Raw genomic sequence first — 20812 nt, 5'->3', positions numbered from 1 at the left:
TGTTGTTATCTAAAATAGAGAAAGTTCAAATTTTAGATACTTTTTTAAAACTTGATGTTCACAGAGAATAATCAATTTTTTATTTATTTCCACCAATAAGATTGAATTATTATCATTTTATATAAACTCTTTTAAAAAAATGTATTTGAATAATATAATAAATCTGTAAAATATAGAATCTATTGAATTAAATATATATTTTTCAAAGATTTCAACTTTTATTGTTCAATTTTTATAATATAGTATGAATAGTTAAAATCTCTAAAAAGTTATATATCCAACTCCAACATCTATTTTATATATATATATATATATTATATATATATATATATATATATATATATATATATATATTATGATATTGTTTAACATCTTGTATAAATTTCCACCCTTCTATTTACAAACACACAATTGTAGTCATCGGTTCCTCTTTGAAAAAACAAAGTGAAATGGGCATGGTTGAAACCTCATCTTGGAGAGTTGATGTTCTTCTTGTGTTATTTGTGGGTGTTTTATTTTTATCGAGTACCGAAGGGAACGGTCAGCCATTAGTTCCGGGACTCTTCATATTTGGAGACTCAGTTGTTGATGCCGGTAACAATAACCACCTTGAAACCCTTGTCAAATCTAACTTCCCTCCTTATGGTAGGGACTTCACCGACAGCCATCCTACCGGCCGGTTTTGTAACGGGAAACTCGCCTCCGACTTCACCGGTAAGTAGCTAGTCTCTCGGGTAAATTAAACAAAACAACCAAATTTGTTGAAACGATATTGATACATAAGGATGCTCATGTGTTGGGTTGATCGGGTTTGAAGGCATTTGAACAAACTCAATCCAATGCTTGCAATTTGAAAAATCTCAACCCAAACCAAAATGCAACCCAACCCAAACCGTTGGGTTGGTCAGGTTATTCGGGTTGATACTTTGATACATCAAAATATTCTTCTAACTTTGAATATATTGTTTTCTCTGGCATACTCGTAATCTTTTTTCATCATCAACCATTTGGTATAACTTATCTATATTTTTTAAATTTTCTCAATTTACACACACGCACACACACACACAAATATATATATATATATATACACACACACACACACATATATATATATATATATACACATACACACACATGTCCACAGTTAATGAACATATATACAAAGAAGTTATATAGAGATGAATTGATTGAAAATATATGTACATGAAGAATATACATGATAATGTAATTGTCTAATATACATATTAATCGAAATTCAACAATCATATTAAATCTAAAAGTAACCCAATATCAACCCGATAATCATGAAAATTTTACAACTCGATTAAACATCGAGTTGCTTCGGGTTGAGTTATTTCATGTTAGGTTGGGTTGGTTGGTAGGGTTTTTGAGCACCCTTATCAATATATGTGTACGTACACAAATTAATGCTAGAGTGTTTGTGTGTCATGTGTCCACAGTCCACACTACAATAAAATTGACTTTATAATATGCAAAATATATTTTTAAATAGATTGTTTAATAAAATTTACGTTTTAACATAATCAAACAAACGTTCATCTTATGTAAAATATGTTGCAATAAATTGACAAAACACTTTTAAAAGGCCCTAAAAAGTTTTTCTTAAAGACAATTTAGAAATAAAGCATAACGTTAGACTTTTTATATTATATTATTCGAAAAAACGTTTACAGTTTGACAAGTATACATGCGGTGCAGTTTGGGAACACTGTATATAAAACATTCTATTAAGACATTTAGATATATTTAATGTCGTGTACATAAAAGATTTTATTGCTACGATGACATATAATTACAACCGACAACTTGTATGGTGCAGGTGAGAATCTAGGATTTACATCGTACCCTCCACCCATACTAAGCAAAGAAGCCAATGGGAAGAACCTTTTGTTGGGAGCTAACTTTGCCTCCGGTGGCTCCGGATATTATGAGACCACTGCCACCCTATATGTAACACCAATTTTTTCTCTCTACTATGATAAATTGTATGAAAAAATAACGTATTTTAATTTAATTTTTATTTTAGGTAGCGTACCTTCAAAACTTCTATTTTGATATCTAAGATACAAAATTTTAAACATTTAAGTACCCGAGTAACCGATTAAAAAAACTAATTTTAGATTAAAAAAAAGACTAATTTAGATTAAAAAAATTTTACGTCACTAACCACGTCAGCAAATAATACTGAGTTGGATACCACATCACTCGTCACATCAGCATGATAACCGGTTAATGCTTCAACCGGTTACCCGGGTACTTAAATGTTTAAAACTTTACATCTTAGATATCAAAATGGAAGTTTCAAAGTACGTTTTCCCAAAATAAAAATCAAGTTAAAATACGTTACTTTTTTATGCAATTTGCCCTATATATTATTCTAAAGTTAATCATTTATCTCTATATATCGTATTATTGATATAAAAATTGATTGAAAAATAAATGTAGAATACGATCCCATTGAGCAAGCAACTCGGGTACTACAAGGAATACCAAAAGAAACTGATCAGCATAGCAGGACAGTCCAATGCTACATCAATAATCACAGGTTCAATATATCTGCTTAGTTCTGGAAGCAGTGATTTTATCCAGAATTATTATATTAATCCACTCCTATACAAAGTTTACACGCCTTATCAGTTTTCAGACATCCTTATTCAAGCTTACTCCCACTTCATCCAGGTAATTAATAAGCAAAATTCAAATAGAAAAAAGATCAAATATGAAGAAATTATATGATTTTGTTCAATTTTTTGTGATAGGAATTATATGGGGCGGGAGCAAGAAAGATCGGTGTGTCGACTTTACCACCAATTGGTTGCTTACCAGCATCCATTACAATCTTTAGTGAAGATAGTAACGAGTGTGTTACGAAGATGAACACAGTAGCTGTATACTTCAATAAGAAGCTGAATGAAACATCTGCATCTCTAAAATCCAAACTCTCAGGACTTAATCTTGTGGTGTTGGATATCTACAATCCTCTTTATGACCTTATTCAGAAACCTACTGATTATGGTATATACATGATACAGTTAGACAAATTAGTTCATAAGAACCATAAAAAATTGAGAACCGTATATTCTGGCAATATAAGAACCGTAAGAATATATATATATATATATATATATATATATTCTTACGGTTCTTAACTTTTTGTAGTTCTCACGTGAAAATGAGCTTGGCCATGTATATAATGATGTAATGATTGAAACATGTGTTGTGTTATAGGGTTCTTTGAAGCAAGGAAGGCTTGTTGCGGTACAGGGTTGGTGGAGACATCGTTTCTATGCAACAAGGAGTCACCGGGGACATGTGCAAATGCATCGGAATATGTTTTTTGGGATGGGTTTCATCCGTCAGAAGCGGCAAACAAGATAGTAGCAGACGACTTGCTCCTTGATGGCATCTCTCTTGTATCGTGATCAATTCACCAAAACCAACTACATACTCAATTACCCATATACGCTTTAAACCCATCTTGTTTCTTGTTCGACTTTTCTTTCTTGTAATTTTAATATTCTTTTTTATCTTCTATTTGATTATGTTTATCTGCCTTTATTTACACGAATTCAAGCATGAAGCTCTAATACGTTGTACTAACGTATAATTTGTTTGTAATCTTGAATTTTAAGTAATATGCATCAATAACAGTACTTCATGTATAAAAAATAATTTTTAAGAATTTTTGTCAAATACTTTATAATATAATGTATAAATAATAATTGAATATTTAAATTGTGACTTACGAGATTTTCAAATACAATTTTTGAAAATGCGTTAAAAAATAAATAAAAAACGTTAATTTTTCAATGTTAATTTGAAACGAATACAAAACTCTAGAACGAAGAAGTGGACTTTTTTAAAAGTTAGCGGTAAAGTATCACGAGAGCTACGGTGGATAAAGTCCACGTGGACAAAACATAACCACCAGAAACCCCCACTGTCGACCTCCCCCTCACTAACCTCCACCACCACCACCACCACCACCACCACCACCGGATTTCACACACATACAAATTCACAACCACCACTGGATTTCACACTCACAGAAATTCACATGGAATCGGATTCTCAAACATAATCACCCTCTACCAATTGAATTTACTCATTTAGCTTTCGCAATGGCGCTAAAAACTATAATTCCAAATTCTTCAACCTCACACTTCCCGCATTTATCGGTGGTTCATTTGCCGCCGTCCTGTATTCTTTGTCACAGAGACACCTTGATCCGGCAAACATATCCGGCCATTTCTCTGCGGAAGAGTTGCTATTTCCTGTTCCCGATTCCATTGGAAATTTTGTCGACTGGTAGGTCTAAGCGTTATGTGAAATCAACGGAAGAGAGTACGGAGGAAACTTCTGCTGGTAATGATGATGATGATGATTCCGGTGAAGAGAGTTATCAAAGCTCGGATGAGTTCGACAGAATTACTACCGGTGGTTCGAGAAGGAATGTTTCGTCTTTGTCTGATGCTCTTAACCTTGGGAGTCGTGATCCGGTTTATGAGGTTTGTTTGGATTTTAAATGATTGCGTCGTTTCGTAGCTTATGCAGTTTAGTTTTGATTTTCCAATGTAGCCTGTGACACTGAAAACTTATTCGCAAGGCAGTGAGATGCCCGAAACTGAAGCACAACAACATAATTGGGGCTGTTTTGGTTGATTTTCCCTCAAGTTAAAAGTAGATTAAGTGTTTTTTAATTGGGATGAGCATGTTTGGAATTTTTTTGACTTTCTGTATAAAGCTTCCATGGAAGCTTACTGGATAAACCACTTTGTATATGATTAAGTCTATACTAAATCGTCATGTATAGCTGACCAAACAAGCTCTAAGTTCCATTAAGCTTATTAAGTTGCTGCCAGACAGGCCCATGGGGTAATCGAATAATATTCATATGACATACTTGAAGTTCCATAGATTTTTACTTACAAGTGTACAAACTATAATGACTATAATATGTGGCAATGGAGTCTCATTGCTCATTAGTGTTAGTACAAGTTATTTGGGAATAATGTACCAGCAAGAACATCAAACCTTTATCCCAAATTAGTTAGATTAGGCTAAAAATCAATCAAAATTTATGGTCATATTGATACAGGGAAGGTGTAATTCTAAAAAGAGGGAACTTATGATTTCTGCCCAAAGTTTCCTTGCCATCTTATTGCAACTATAAGCACCAGTTTCAATTTGTTCCAAGGACAAGAGACTACTCCTAGTCTAGGATTTCCTGTTTTAGGCATAGCAACAAATTTGAGAAAAAGGTTAAAATGTAACTGTTTTTATTGCTATTAAGAGCTAAGCATGTATATGTATACATGAATATTCCATCAATTGTATCTACAAGGAAGAAACATCTATGAAACTTCAATGTAAATATGTGCATGCGGTTTGAGACTTTGGCTGAAAAGGGGTTGATTTTAAATGCTACCATTGTTGGTCTTTTAAATTAGTTGAAGCCTTATATGACATACTGACATTCTTGTGACTCTTCAAAATGATTAGTTATAAAAATACTTCATTTGCAGTTATTTCATCATAAGTTCATCTAATATTTTTATATATGTGTTGTTCTTCTCTTAAAGGTTGTGGAAGTAAGTTCAAAAGGAATGGTCTCAACCAGAAAAGTTCACAGACGGCATCTACTAAAGTCAAGTGGTGAACACTCCCCAAATAATGATTTATTTCCAGTGGGGATTGCTTTTGCTAGTTGGCTGAACTTTTTTTGCTTCTTCTTGCAGCTCTGTTCAATCTAGAGTTTCATCATGAATCCCATAATTGTGAATAAAGATCTAATGTTCAAGCCACCTTAATATTCATATATTTATGTGTAACTCTTAAAATAGTTAGAATTACAACTATGCCCTTCGTAGTTAGATTTTTCTTTCTTATTCTCTGTGCATCTTTTTATCTTGGTAATTCTACAACAACTGAGTTAAGTTTATCGTCAACACTTAATTGGCATGTCTTAATTTAGGTTTCTGATTTCAGGTCTTCGTCCTCGTGACATACGGAGTGTTGATCCATCGTTATGGTTGACAAACACAATGCCTTCTTTGCTGGTATAGTGCCAAGCCAAGCTACTGCTATGAAGTCATACGGATGTAGATCAAAATCTTATTTGTATGCAGGTGGTACTGATAGATGCATTTCCTGGCAAGATGCTTCTTAGTTTTGTTGCAATTTAGCAGCTTGTATATTATGCATACATATTTACCCATATATGTGTATATATATTATGAATTTGGTAGTGCGTGCTTTTATCAGTAGGCCAGTAGCATCTATATGATCACAGATGTCGGCATTTCGCTTTCTCCAAGAGTTTGTGTTTGCATTCGTAGAACCATGAGAAAAATGTGCCTTTCGAACATGCACAGGACTTATGCGAATATTATCGTTAATTATCCTAGTAAAAAAATCCCATGCAATCACATCAAAAGATTATCAAAAGCATAAGCACCATGGTTGTAGGTCAGCATTAATACACACGTCTTATGATTTCTTTTATAGGTTCGTGAAAATGCCATACTATTGAATTTGGGCTCGCTGCGGGCAATTGCAATGCAAGAGAGTGTCTTTATATTTAACTACAACCGGTAAGCATTGCTTGTATGAAAAGTCCTCTGAGATTAAGTCGTATTTTCATCCTGAATCAAGGTTACTGATTGGGACAGAGGGAGGAATCCACTACTGAATTGACGCATTTCTTTTCTGGTTTATTCTGTTGAGTATTGCAGTAGAGGAGGAAAAGCTTTTATTGATGATTTATTACCTCGCTTAAATCCTAAAAGTATGATTGGAGGAGGTCTAGTAATGCCCTTTGAGCTTGAGGTTGGTTTTGTTCTATATAAGTTTTCTGGGTTCATCTAGTATATGATTTTTGTTCCCTTTCTATGGATTATATCACCCAAGTTGCTTTTATTCATCTAGTGTTTCTATAAGCTTTGATGGCTAAAATTTCTTCAGCTTTCAGACCGATGTTCGCATGAGTTTGCTTGCCATCGAGTTAAAACCATGGCCTTTTAGGTCCTGTCCTTCGGGATTGGCTTTTGCCCCGTAAGGGTGCGTTTGGTAAGCTGGAGAAGACATAACAACATAGGGATCACTGTTCCACATTTGGCAGGACTTTTATGTGGAACAAACAGAACAACTCCTCAGGGTTAAATTGGTCATTTTATCTGTTATGTTCCATCTAGTTTTGTTTAACAGTTGTTCTGTCCTATTCTGTCCAGATACCAGATGCACCCTAAGTGAATTTTACTCCAGTTTCTAGATTTTGGATTTTATCAAGGTTTAACAAGAACTTTGAACTTGGATTTCAGGTCGTTGAAGCCGCCCTTCATTCACGAATACAGCACTTTGAGCACAGACTAATGGATTTAGACCCACATGTGAGTATGGAAACACATTGAGTACATTTTAGTTTACTTTTGGTGAATTTCAGTATAAGATGATATCCTAAATTTTGGGTGGTAAAAGCCAGAGTATTGACTGAAGGAGTTTAGTCCTTACTGTATGAACAAAAGTTGTGCATAAAAGACTCACAGCTTATTCAGTCGGCTATACATGGCTGTTTTGTAGTGGCAAGTGGCTTATTCAGTAAGCTTTTAGGAGGGAGCTTTATGCAGAAAGCAAGGTTTTTTCCGAACCTGCCCTTCCAATTAAAAAACACGCTCCTTCCATTAATGATAAAACTCTTCCAAACAAAAACCTTTCCAATCTATACAGATAGATTAATCCACACAGACAACTTTATCCATACAATGGAAAACCAACCAATCAGCCTCTTAAAGTTATTTATAGCACTAGTTTATGCCGATCACTCAATTTTATTACACCCGCATACTAATCGGTAGAGAAACCTTTGCATTGTGCTTCAGGTTCAAGATCTACTTAAGGTTTTACCAAACCGATTAACAGCTGGTATATTGGAACAACTTCGCATTTGCAAGCAAACCTTGGTACCATTAATTAATCACATCATTTTTTCCCTTGAGCTTCGATGCCTATTATGTGAACTGGAAATAAACCAAGTCCCTATTTTTTGCATGAAAGGTCGAGCTGGGATCAAAAGCAGGGGCACTCAGACAAATGCTGCTTGATATTCTAGAGGATTCTCAAGAAATACGCCGTCTCTGTATTGTGGGCAGAAACTGCATCTTGGGTAGAAACAGTGATGTGGAATGCTCAGTTCCACTTGAGAAGCAGATTGCTGAGGGTAAGTATGTTGCATAGTTGGAGATATTGTTATAAAATATGGTAACTCATTGTTGATTTCATCATATGCAGAAGAGGAGGAGGAAATTGAAATGTTGCTGGAAAATTATCTTCACAGGTAGATATCTCTTCTGAAAAGAACTTGAGGGCAGGACCTATATTGCAATTTGTGGGGTATGCAGAAGGTTCTAAATGGCATGAGGCGTGGCGGCGAGGCCAAGCCTCAAGCCTTGGGAGTGATGGCAAGGCCACAGCGTTTTTCAAGGCGTGACTTATGACGACAAATCTCTATATCATATATACAGTGAGGTTCAGGGGAAAACCCCCAAAAAATGAAAAATCGAGGAACACCTTATAACCGTTCACGTGTATGGTATGCACATGTGAATACAAGTAATTGAAGTTGTTTCCTGTTTCTATGCACGTGTGCTGTTATGCAAATGTGCATACTGGACAAATTACTTACGTGTATGCACATGTGCATATCGTACAGATGAATGGTTACGGAGGTGTTCCTCAATTTTTCATTTTTTGAGTCGAGCCTTTTAGAAGTATGCTTAGCACTAAGTTGAATGAATACTTTTCCTACGATTGCAGATGTGAATCATGTCATAATCAAGCAGAAAGACTTCTTGATTCTGCAAGAGAAATGGAAGACTCGATCGCTGTAAACTTGAGGTTTGCATAAGTTTTTGCTATGCTATATCACTTGAAGTATTTTAGTTTTTACCTGAAGTTGAAGCCAAAAGAGAACCACCCAATTTTCATGGGACATCCTGAAATGGAGGTTTTTGCAAAGAAAGACAGGGGGATAAATGATGAAATAATTCAGTTCATGTGTAAACGTTGTCTACTCTTATTACCAGTTCCCGGAGGCTTCAGGTGAGCAGATTTGAATTGCTTCTTCAGGTTGGGACCTTTTGTCTTGCAGTTGGTGCCCTGGTTTCAGGTTCTTACTTTTTGCTTAAATTATACTACTTCCCATCCCATGGATTATGCAAGATTCGACTTTATGGACATATTAATCAAAGTGTTATGAAATCAGGAAATGTTAGCGTAAATTTAGTTTTAAAGAAGAAACGAAACATTTGAGCATCTTAGAATATTGGAACAAAATTGGCTATTCGTTGCAGTACTTTAAGTTAATCGATTTTCTTAGATTCTAAAACTAGGCATTATTTATGGGGAAATTAACGTAAATAGTCATTTTGACCGAGGCAATGCACCTTCTAGCCGTCTCTTTTCCATTTGTACCATTAAATCAATACCTCTGCAAGTGCACTTGCTGCGGGGACATATATGAGTTAAATAGTGAGTATAAAAAATATATTTAAACTCAACTTTTGTTCATTTGCGGAGGGGGCATTGATGAGTTCAAAAAGATAAACTTAACTTTTGTTCACTTGCGGATGGGGCATTGATGAGTTAAAAAAATAATTAAACTTGACTTGTATTCAGTTGGGGATGGGGCATTGATGAGTTAAATAATGAGTTAAAAAAATAATTAAACTTAACTTTTGTTCACTTGTGGAGGGGGCATCGATGAGTTAAATGCTGCCTCAAGTTTGAAACTCATTTTTTTTATAAAATGCGCCCTCTTCAAGTTGCGGCAAGGGCACTTACAGAGGGTTTGATAAAATAGTAAAGCGATGGCTAGGAGGTGTTGCGTTGGTCAAAAGGGTTATTTGCGTTAATTTCCCATTACTCATGTTCCAATGCAGGAAGAGATCAGCTAACTCCATGAGTTAAAAGCACCAAAAACTCACTGTTCATTTTGTTTCTAGGTATATTTGGCATGAATCTAAGATCCTATCTTGAAGAACACGTGGTACGCTCATCTTAACGTCAAAAATCTTTAGTGTCCTTCCTACATACGGGAACAGAACAATCGACATCTTATAACACTCACGTAAATTATCGTATGCAGTTTGCATTTTGGCTTACTACAGCAGGAATCGTCTTTGGTGCTGTAGTCGCATTTTTTCTCACGTACTCGTACCTCCGGTCAAAGAAGATTCTGTAGGCTGCTTTTGTAAGTTAAATCTTCATCTGATCAATTATCATTTCGGCAAAGAAATTGTACTTCTTACAAAATTATGGACAAGGGATACAAAAGCAGAGATGAAACCATTAGGATCTGCCATTAGAGTTCTTGATAGCAATCACATCAATCGAAAAGATTAAGCTCTGTTTCCATTCGAGGTAACGAATGGAGGATTTTAGCAAGATAGCAGAGTATATATATATCATGTATGTAATTCCTAATTCCTAAATCTTTGTTGTGTGTATATCTGAGTGTTGCATATGTTGTTATCAGTTAAAGTTTGTTGTCTGGTCAGCATAATCCCTAGATGGTATCGGAATAACCAGGGGTGGTAATTTTGTACCAAACTAAACCAATCAGCATATGTATCTTAATTGTTATCAATTACAATCGGTTGGCAGTATTGAACAGTATTGGAAGTTGTGTACCATCGCATACCGACTTATTTAATTTTTTATGTATTGAATATTAAACATTGTAACTTTAATCATTTTGTTTGAGCATTTGGATGATGCTTAAAAGTTTTATTCTTTGCGGTTAAAAACTCTTAAAGATCACATGTTATTTGAAAACTCAACATGTCCCTCAAAATTTGAACATAATAGCAAGTTTTCATATATGTGATTTGAAGCTGGTACAAAACATGTACCAACAAAAGAAAGCTGGTTTCAATCAAGTTCAGTTATAATTGATTGGCACACACTACTAGAGAAAAAAAAACTTAATACCATACCAAATCCACCTCTATGAATAACAAGTTATGGACTCAATTATTATGTGCAAGAAAAATAGGAGTTTTGGTTGTGAACAAAAAACTGCTAATCAACCACATATTTCGTTTACTATTGTTGATAACGAGCTGAAATGAGCTCGGGGGAATGGGGTTTGTGAGCTTTTTATAAACTTTAAATCATTGGTTAGTATAAATTTTCCTCATAATTTAAGGGGCCGTTTACCAAACACTTACCCGATAAGCGCTTACCGGTAAAATTTAATATTACCCTTTACTTACCGGGTAAGATTTTAGTCCACCAAAACGGCATCGTATGCATCAACTTATCCCGTAAGCACTTACCGTGGTAAAAGTCGTTGCCCTCACTTACCGGGTAAAACTCTTGGTCCTTGTCTCGCTCTTACCAGGTAAGATTCTTGGTCCTTACCATATTCATCCGATAAGGTAATGTGATTTTGGTAAGCGCTTACCCGGATAAGCGTTTGACAAACAACCCCTAAGTCAATCTACTAGAAGTTATTGGTTCAACTCATCAATTGTGGCCTAGCAATCCGAAAAAAAGGATAACCCTGTGTAACATACTTTCTCACTCCCATGTCTTAACAAAATCAGGACAAACTCCAATAAAAATGTGCAAATTGTGTTTGTCACCAACCACATTACAAACAATACCAATATTATCCCTCCGATAACAGAATATTCCATGAATTGTACAAAGAATACTTGTAGCTACACATCATTGAGCATGCTTCACAAAAGACCTCATTCACAATCAGCATGGACATCAAGGATATACTGAACTCACTGTGTTTCATCTTCCACCAAGTTCAATGGAGGGGAAAATGCCACCATCTCTAGATTCATATTTGGGTGCTCCATCCCTGAAATGTAGGAACAACATAAGCAACAAACCATAACATTTTTCAAGAAACACATAACCACTTGTAATTGTTGTTTAAATTTTCCCTTAAGGTGCGTTTGGTACGTTGGACAAGACAGGTGTTCCATGTTTGGTGAGACTTTTATGTGGAACAAAGCGGAACAGGCGTGTTCCACCGCCACCTTATGGAACAAGGTGAAACAAACCTATATTTTACCATTATAACTTCAAAATAAAACCTAATTCTCTTCCAAAACATCGAATTCGCCTCCCACTTTACTTTTTATTTATTTTTTAAATTTTATTTATTGTATWTTATGTTCTTTAAACTTTCACTTTACTGTCCTCAAAATATTATTTTTATAAGGTTTCTATATTGTAGTTAATTTATGTAATTTATTAAATATTGATAATATAAAAAATGTATAAAGTAAAAAATTAGAAACTACATAAACTTTTTAGTCTTGTGTCATTTTAATCATCTTGACGATAAGTTTCTAATAATATATTTTGTATAAAAGATATTTCTTTTATTATAATTTAATACATTATATAAATTAATCAAATATATATACAACTCATTAGAGCTAAATTGGTCATTTTATTTATCTTGTCTTGTGCAGTTCTGTCTTACCAAACGCTGACCAACTGTCTATCTTGTTTGAATACGAAACACACCCTTAATGTCAACGTGATTTCTAACAAGACGATGTTGTCCCATAAATAAGATATGAAAATTGAAAAGAAAATGGAAACTATGTTTTATTGAATTTGAGACCTTGATAAGTGATAACCTCACTTCAGAAAATAAAAGAACTCAAACGGTCGAGATGTGTTTTCTTTCCTAAACCATATAAGAACATCAAAATCAAGTTATGGATATACTAGTGTTCACAAGCTTATGTAAACCAACTTCGGTTTTCCCGGATGACCGATGAAGTTATATTTATACTTGGAAAAGGAAAGACAATGGCACCATGTTGAATTCATCAAGTATTAAATAGTTTCCAACCTTTAAATTAAAGCTTAATATCAAGGGGGAAGTTCAAATAAGAACCATGAATACTATGAGAAATATGAACATATATATATATATATATAGGGGCAGGTTCAAATGCGAACCGTCCAATTCTTACGAACCGTGTGAACCAAGATTGACCAATAAGATAATTCCATTTATTTTTAATTAAATTTAATTGATAAGGTTATTTATGTCATTTTACAAAAAAATTTGATAATTAAAGAAGTTAATAATATATTTTATTTAAGGCAAATTTATTAGGAGAAAGTATGAAACATAGTAATGTTTTAAGCTTTTATTGTAATATATTATTAAAATCTTTAATTTTAAGAAATTGCAATGGAATGAGGATTCTGGTATCTTGTACAATTAAAAATATGAAGGTGTATGCAATAGATTCATGATGCAATTAAAAAACTCGAAATCTAATGAACTACTTTCATTGAGATCCATGAAAAAATGTATATGAAGTTGTTGCGTTTAGTTGTTATAATAGTCATGATACTGTTGCATAAATCGTTTTGTTACTTTTGAAATTAACGTATCACGAAATGGGTGCATTATGGAGTAGATGCATTTAAAAGAGTGAATGAAATAGATTGAGGTGAAACAGTTAATGAAATAGATTCATGTGAAAAGTTAAGAAAATATAGCTAGTTTAATGCACTACTTTCATCGTGATACATGATGCATTGTATCAAAAGTTGAACCGCTCTGTTGTTAGAATGGTTATGAAACGAGTGCATATTGGATTTTGTTCTTTTTGAAATATACGTATAATGAAACGGGTGTATAATGAGATAGATTGAAGTGAAATATATAACGAAATAGTTTCATGTGAAATATGTAATGAAAAAAATTAAAAAAAAAAAGTTAATGAAATACATTCATCATGAAGGTGTTTCATTGTAACGAAGTAATTTCATTGTAATGAAAGTTTTATTTTTCAAAGTTATTCGAGATTAATGCACAACTTTCATCGTGATACATGATGAATTGTATTTGAAGTTGAACCGAGCAATGGTTAGAATGCATCATGAAACAGGTGCATATTGGGATTTGTTCTGCATGAAATATATGTATCATGCAACGGGTGCATAATGGAATAATTAACATGAAACAATTTCATGTAAAAATATGTAATGAAAAAAATTCATGAAAAAATATAATGAAATACATTCATAGGTAATGAAATAATTCATAATGGATTTTGTTCGATATGAAGTTAATCTGTTTGTATGCAGTTTCTTACGTGAAAATGTTTCATTACAAAATAGTTAATTATGTTTACCATTATACCCTTATTGATTAAATAAATTGAATTTTTATTTTTATTTTTTTTTAATTTCCATAAATAAAGCCTACAAATCTTGACCATTGATCAAGAAAATGGATGGTTGAGATTGGTTCACACGGTTTACACAAACGGAGAGGGTTCGCATTTGAACGCTTCTCTCTCTCTCTATATATATATATATATATATATATATATATATATATATATATGCATTGACGCATAATACACTATCAAAATATGTATATGGCAATCAGTATATTCATCAATGTATATGTGCTATACATGTATTGGTGCATAGGAAAACCTCCAAAAAAATGGAAATAACACCCTAATAAACATTCATATGTACGATATACACAAGGAATTGGAGATGTTTCTCGGTTTCTTTGCATATGTGCATACCGACAAATTCTTGTATGCACGTGTGCATATGATACGGATGAATGGTTGCTATGATGTCCCTCAATTTTCATTTTTCAGAGAAAAACCGCAAAAAAATGAAAAAATAAGGGACACCCTAGTAATCATTCATTTGAACGGTATGCACATGTGCATACAAGTATTTTGCAAGTGATTTTTCCAATATGCACATGCGTATGACATGCACACGTTTATAAAAACAAGAAAACATCCTCAATTTGTATGCACATGAGTATGCCATACGGATGGACAATTATTAGGGTGTTCCTCATTATTTCATTTTTTGGGGGGCTTTCCCCTAAATATAACTCATTGGAATTCATTAAGTGTATATGCATCAATGCATTTACTGGTTCTCTCAAAATATTTATGATTCCCCTTTGAACCTTCCCCGAATACCAAGTCAGTTAACAATGTCCTATTTTATCACCAAATTCTAAACGAAATCTAAAATTCAGGAATTGAGGTAGTACTAGTATTATGGAGAAAAAGCAAAACAAGAATGTTACCTTTGAAACTTAGCAGGCTTATCTTAGTGCTGGTTTTGAAACTCCCCCAATTGCTATGTTCCCCATTCCAACCTCCATTGCTTCCCTCTCATCTTTCTCTCTCTTACTTTCCAAAGTCTTGTTATCAGTTTCCTCAGAAGCAAGATGCCGAGGTACTCCAGTGATCCATGGGTGAGCAAGGCATTGTGCAGCAGTAGGCCTCTTCTCAGGGACAAATTCGAGTATAGGAACAAGAAAATCAGACAACTCATTTGCATCTTCTTCACTGAACTCGTATTTCTCCATAAGAACCTTCTTTAGAGGCCAAAAACGTAACCGCCGTATATGTCTCAAATCACCATGTCGGTTGAAGAAATCCCGAGAGTAGCGCCCACCTAAAGCTATCTGCACAATACAATGTAATAAGGACTTCTACAGTTTGGTACCTATGCGGAAAAGTATCACGTGAAATTTGGTCCAACTAAAGGGATTAAAAAACAAAATTTAGTAGAACGGAAATATAATGCATAACGTCCGACCTTTCGAGGCATCATTCCAAGAAGTTCCATCATTAGGGCCAAGTGATCCTGTTAAGTGCAAACGTAATTTAACAATGACAGACATAATAAAACACTTGATATAAGAAATAAAATTAGAAGCTGATATTTGATCAGATAATAATACAAGACATTCTTTTATGTAAAACCATCTTAATTTGTATTCATATACGAGAGCAGGTGAAAGTACATACACGCATGCATATAACAGATAAGTAATTGGGTGATGATGACTTAAACTATATGTCAAGAAAAATGGGAGAAGAGCAGTATATACTCCATGCCCCAGCTAAAAGTGTTGGGATTTGGTTGTCCCACATAAACCAAATTCTATAACATTGTTTGCCTTCTATCTCCTAACAGATGGCGCTATATAGGTTGTTTGCCGTTTTGCCCCACTGTTAACTACATAGAAAGATCTGCAGAGAAGTAGCTCGGCAGAATTAAAATTAAAGTGATCGTCCTAAGAGCATGTTTGTTAGCAGCTTAATAAGCTTAATGGGACTCGCAACTTCTGTCAGTTATACATGACTGTTTGGTAGTGGCTTAATGATATAGAAAGTGTCTTATTCAGTAGATTTCTAAGGGGGGTTTATGCAGAAAGTCAAGTTTTTTTCAAACCTGCAGCTCCCAATTAAAAAACACGCTCCTTCCATCTATGAAAAAACCCTCCCAAATAAAAACTTCTTCAATCTATATAGCCAGATTAATCCACACAGACAACTTTATCCATATATGATTTAATGGAAAACCAACCAAACAGCCCCTAAGTGTTCCGCAAGTGGGGTTGAACCTATGGCTCTTCAAATATGACCATGTACTTGTAACAATTGACAAGAAGTGAAGAAAAGGTTGTTCCTTAGAAGACAGTTCTCCTATCCAACTTAAAGTGACACAAAACCAATAGTGTGCATCGTATTAGAACCAATAACACTCTTAGGGAGACCTTGATATCAACTGAAGACACTTGTAACACAACTTAGCATCACCATGGTCGAATGAACTTCTACCAACTAATGGACCATAAGAAAAAGCGTCAAGGGGGTCTATGCTGTGCAGAATATGGTTGAAGCACAGGTACTGTTGATGACAGATCTAAACTAACCTTCCCCAGTGATCATTGGACTCCTTCCCTATTGCTGACCTAAGAAAATTCCATATCAGCACCACCCATAAAAAGCTTCAAGATCTATATCTCATTTTTCTGGTTTGTTATGAATCAATACATGCACACACACATACATATAAATCTTTCTATATCAGATAGGCTTGCACTAGATGGAAATTTTTGATATCTTTCAATCACCAAACAAGTCCACCAAACCATCACCATGGTAAAGAGAAAAAGTGTCTTTCTCATGGAACTCGTAATTTCTTAAAACATGATTTGGGAATCTATTCAGAGTCGCACAATGAATTTTTATATGAAGCAACAATTGATGTCAAACGATCATACCTTTTCTTTGTCATTTAAAAATTGAAGTTGGTAACAGAAGTAATATGTTGGCTCACAACACACTCAACACAGTTGTCCCGGTGGTCTCATATTTGTGGAGGTGTGATAAAAGGCTATCTGCTAAGAGTGTAAAAGAAGAAAAACAGCACAGCAGACATTTATTTAAGTAGCCCTATTCACCATTATAGCAACATTACAAATCCATGTAACCATTTACTTGTCAAATAGAAACTAGAATTAGATAGTGAGATATTTCAGAACCTCCAGCATATGTAAAAACCAAGCTTTTAAGATTAATGAGTTATGATAGGTCTTTTCGGATGATCAGCCACACTGGGTTTTAAGCAAAAAATCAAGCTAAGAGTTCAGTAGAGTGTCAGATTCCACACTTCCAACTTTAGTTTATTAAAAAGAGAAATGCATTAATGGATCTTAATAATGTTGGTTGAATTGATACAAATGGCACTCTACAGCTGTCACACCAACCAAAACCCTTAAGAATTCAATTCCTACAACTAAAGTGATTCATCGTATTTAATTCTGTTTATTGCTTGTTTCTGAAAATTAGGTTGGTGAATTTAGGTATAGTTGATCACTTGTCAATTAACTTCTTAAAGAAAATTTAAATCCAATGCTATATTTGGATGATCATCGGTTTAGGGATTGAGGGGAAAAAACTCGGTATGAATTATTAATTGAGTTCTTCATGTGCATCACCATAGCTAATGACTCGACTCACCCAAATAATGACCATTAACCATAGCTTCCAAAAAATTAAATCCAGGAATGCAACGGTACTTTGTGCAACTTTTCTTTCCTGTAACCAAAAGTTTCATGAAACTATTAAATTGGGCCTTTTTTTCCAATGTATAAAGGCTATAGCTGTGTGACCGAGTATTCAGGCCTTGAATCATATCTTGTATATGCTAGAAACTTGACATGATTAATATCTTCCACATAGTCGTCCTCTTCATACTCAAGATACATGTTAATATCTAATTGACCAAACATATAATTTGTACCGCGGGAGAATTATCAACTTTGACCTCTATGCATCAACTGCTTAGAATGTGCACGAGTACCTTAACCATTCAAGTGACCCTTTAATGAAGCAAGGTCCAAACTATCCAGGTAAAAGTGAAGCTACTGTACTGATAGCACTCCGATAGTCTGATTAGATACATCAGCAGGAAGGAAAAAAAACTGACACTACTTTGTAAACAGGAGTACAGTCTAAGGCAGTAAAATGTGACGATAAGAAAATTGAAGGAAAGAAATCACCTAGATGCAGGAAAGTTCAATGATACAATTCACACACTACTGCCTGCATAAATTGTCACGGAGACTATATAGAATAATCGAACATTTAAAAACTGAATGCTAATGTACCTCATCCCTGTCGTAGTTGTCACCGCTGTGAGGATCAAAGAGAACATCACCAGTKRCCAGCTCGAAGCATATRCATGCAAATGACCATAGATCWGCRGAKGTYGAGTATTTGGAWCCTAGTAGMACCTCTGGACAYCTGTAYTGCCTAGTYTGGATGTCACYWGTAAATTGCTTRTAAGTCCARCATGCRTTRCCAAAATCAACCAACTTGCACTTAACGTCAACCTCTGCCAATAGCTTCTGCCTTGTTGAGCGGCTTCCTCTCCTACGAAGTTGGTTTCCTTGGCGAGAATTCCTTGCTTCAGAAAAATCATTGGATTCATCTTTTACAACCGATGCAGTGGCATGCTCTTCAAGGGAGTCTCCGTTTGATTTCTCATTGCAACAAGAATCAGCGCCATTTATTGCATTAACAGACTCAACTTCCTCTGATTCTTCCTTTCCAGCACCATTGTAGGCTGCCTTCTTAGCCTTTTTCCTGATTTTCTTTTTCTGGTTCTTGGTTAGATCACCATTTGAACTCTTGATGTCTTTAGAAGTTCCAGAGTCGGCCAAAACTTTTTCCTTGCTGGACGGAAGAATGAGAGGTGAACCTGTTTTTCTTGGATCTTTTTCGGGATCAATCGTAGACAAAAGTAAAATATTTTCTGGTTTAAGATCAGTGTGAATAATAGAAAGCTGCCGATGCAAGTAATCCAATCCCCCTAAAATGTGGAAGCAAATTTCTTTAACCTTGTGTAGAGGAATCCCCCGATAGTCCGAATACTTTATTAGTGTCAAGAGATTGTCACCCAAATACTCAAAAACCATACAAACATGCTGCCCATTTGGTCCAGAGTGTTTGAAATGATCTAAAAGCTTCACAACACACTTCTTGTCATCAGGGTCTCCCTCGGCTATCTGCTTTAATATTGTGATTTCGTCCATTGCTGCCTCAGTGTAATGTTGAGCACTCTTTTGTACTTTTAAGGCTACATATCTCTACAAAACAAAACCAAAATGCTGTTTGAACTCCTTCACTTGTACCCTCAAATGAGAGAAGCGATAAAACAAATTGCATATCATCCTAATATGAACTCATGCAAAAAATAATGCTTCTTTCATCCACAAGAATCATACAGTAAATTATAAGATAAACAAAAACACCTTGCCAACTATTAGAAGCGTTTAATCTCAAAACAGGCACAAGACTGGCTGGCAGACCGAAATTATGACCAAAGGACGAGATCATGGTTCAATTTTCTAATTACTACCTCAAACAACTCAAGTGTGGTCACGACCTAAATAATCAACCATATGACTACCATTAAACACGTTACTCCCTTCAATTTTGGAAAGAAAAATGATTTGCAAAAATATACTTTGGTACTGTTTCTACGAACAATCAGCTTGCTCGGCCATATAGATAACCAAAGGCGAAATCAAAGTTCGTAAGTGTTTTAGACGATTTAGAAGACATGAAACCTACCGATTTATGAGTGTCCCAAGCGAGCCACACAGTGGAAAAATGACCCCAACCGAGCTTGCTCTGAACAACATATCTGGAATGCTTAAACGTATCACCAATACGAACAGCATGATAACCTCCACGCCTGTAATCCTCCGTCCCTTCGTCCTCCGACGTGTAATCGCTTGCCTCGCTCCGATCATCGCCGGCGCCGCCGTTTCTTCTATCATTATTATATTCCTCCGCCATCAGATGGTTTAACACTCTCCGATTGGGAAGAGGGAAAAGGAGGGAGTGAGTTGAATTTTTGAAATCAATCGATTGCAACTGATCTCGAATCGAAATCTCAAAAGTAAAGAGTATATCGCCTCTAAAAAAATAGTGTATCTAGAAGAAGTCGGATTCTAGGGTTTCTATATTTATAATTGTTTTCAGGGTAGAAACGTATGCAGATATATGAACAAAATCGCTATTTTCTTTAATACAGATAAACAGATGGTGATTATGATGGATTAGCACAAAGGTCAATACACTACAAATTTGTATTATTTAATATGTGAAATGTTTATAATTTTTTAATGTATAAAGAGAATACAAAAAATATAGTTACGTATAAAAATACTGGATGGGTATTCGTGTAATGCAGCAAAAAATATTTCGATTTCAATGTTTTATTTTATCTTTTTGTCTCTGTAGATATTATAATACAAATTTATGTAGTTTTGAGCAAACAATAATGTTTTTTTAATAAGATATAAATTTGAAGATATTATAAAAATTAATATATATATATATATATAAGTTTTCATTTTTTGTGTAATTTTTTTAATTCAATTTTTTAT

At 34.6% G+C, this 20812-nt stretch overlaps 3 protein-coding genes across 3 annotated transcripts; 2 read left to right on the top strand and 1 right to left on the bottom strand.

The window, feature by feature from the left end:
• Positions 1-445: 445 nt before the first annotated feature.
• On the top strand, positions 446-3571 carry LOC112521188 (GDSL esterase/lipase At5g03820-like). Its single transcript, XM_025129899.1, has 5 exons — positions 446-714; positions 1844-1974; positions 2470-2703; positions 2784-3039; positions 3253-3571. Exons 1-5 carry the CDS (start codon positions 450-452, stop codon positions 3444-3446), a joined length of 1080 nt encoding a protein of 359 aa, XP_024985667.1. The 5' UTR covers positions 446-449; the 3' UTR covers positions 3447-3571.
• A 465-nt stretch (positions 3572-4036) lies between these two features.
• LOC112521187 (magnesium transporter MRS2-11, chloroplastic-like) lies at positions 4037-10682 on the top strand. Its single transcript, XM_025129898.1, has 13 exons — positions 4037-4532; positions 5607-5679; positions 6013-6083; positions 6532-6617; positions 6759-6852; positions 7344-7412; positions 7902-7982; positions 8077-8239; positions 8311-8356; positions 8836-8916; positions 9105-9187; positions 10023-10066; positions 10166-10682. The coding sequence occupies exons 1-13, from the start codon at positions 4146-4148 to the stop codon at positions 10259-10261; spliced, it is 1374 nt and encodes a 457-aa protein (XP_024985666.1). The 5' UTR covers positions 4037-4145; the 3' UTR covers positions 10262-10682.
• Positions 10683-11617: 935 nt separating this feature from the next.
• Positions 11618-20363, bottom strand: LOC112521325 (serine/threonine-protein kinase SRPK-like). Its single transcript, XM_025130114.1, has 5 exons — positions 19992-20363; positions 18524-19504; positions 15661-15708; positions 15143-15526; positions 11618-11896 (listed from the first exon to the last, which is right to left on the bottom strand). The coding sequence occupies exons 1-4, from the start codon at positions 20217-20219 to the stop codon at positions 15161-15163; spliced, it is 1623 nt and encodes a 540-aa protein (XP_024985882.1). The 5' UTR covers positions 20220-20363; the 3' UTR covers positions 11618-11896; positions 15143-15160.
• Positions 20364-20812: the final 449 nt, after the last annotated feature.

The sequence above is a fragment of the Cynara cardunculus genome (assembly GCF_001531365.2).
Source record: "Cynara cardunculus var. scolymus isolate 2C chromosome LG 11, CcrdV1, whole genome shotgun sequence".
NCBI lineage: Eukaryota > Viridiplantae > Streptophyta > Magnoliopsida > Asterales > Asteraceae > Cynara > Cynara cardunculus.
This window is presented reverse-complemented; position numbering and strand designations above follow the sequence as displayed.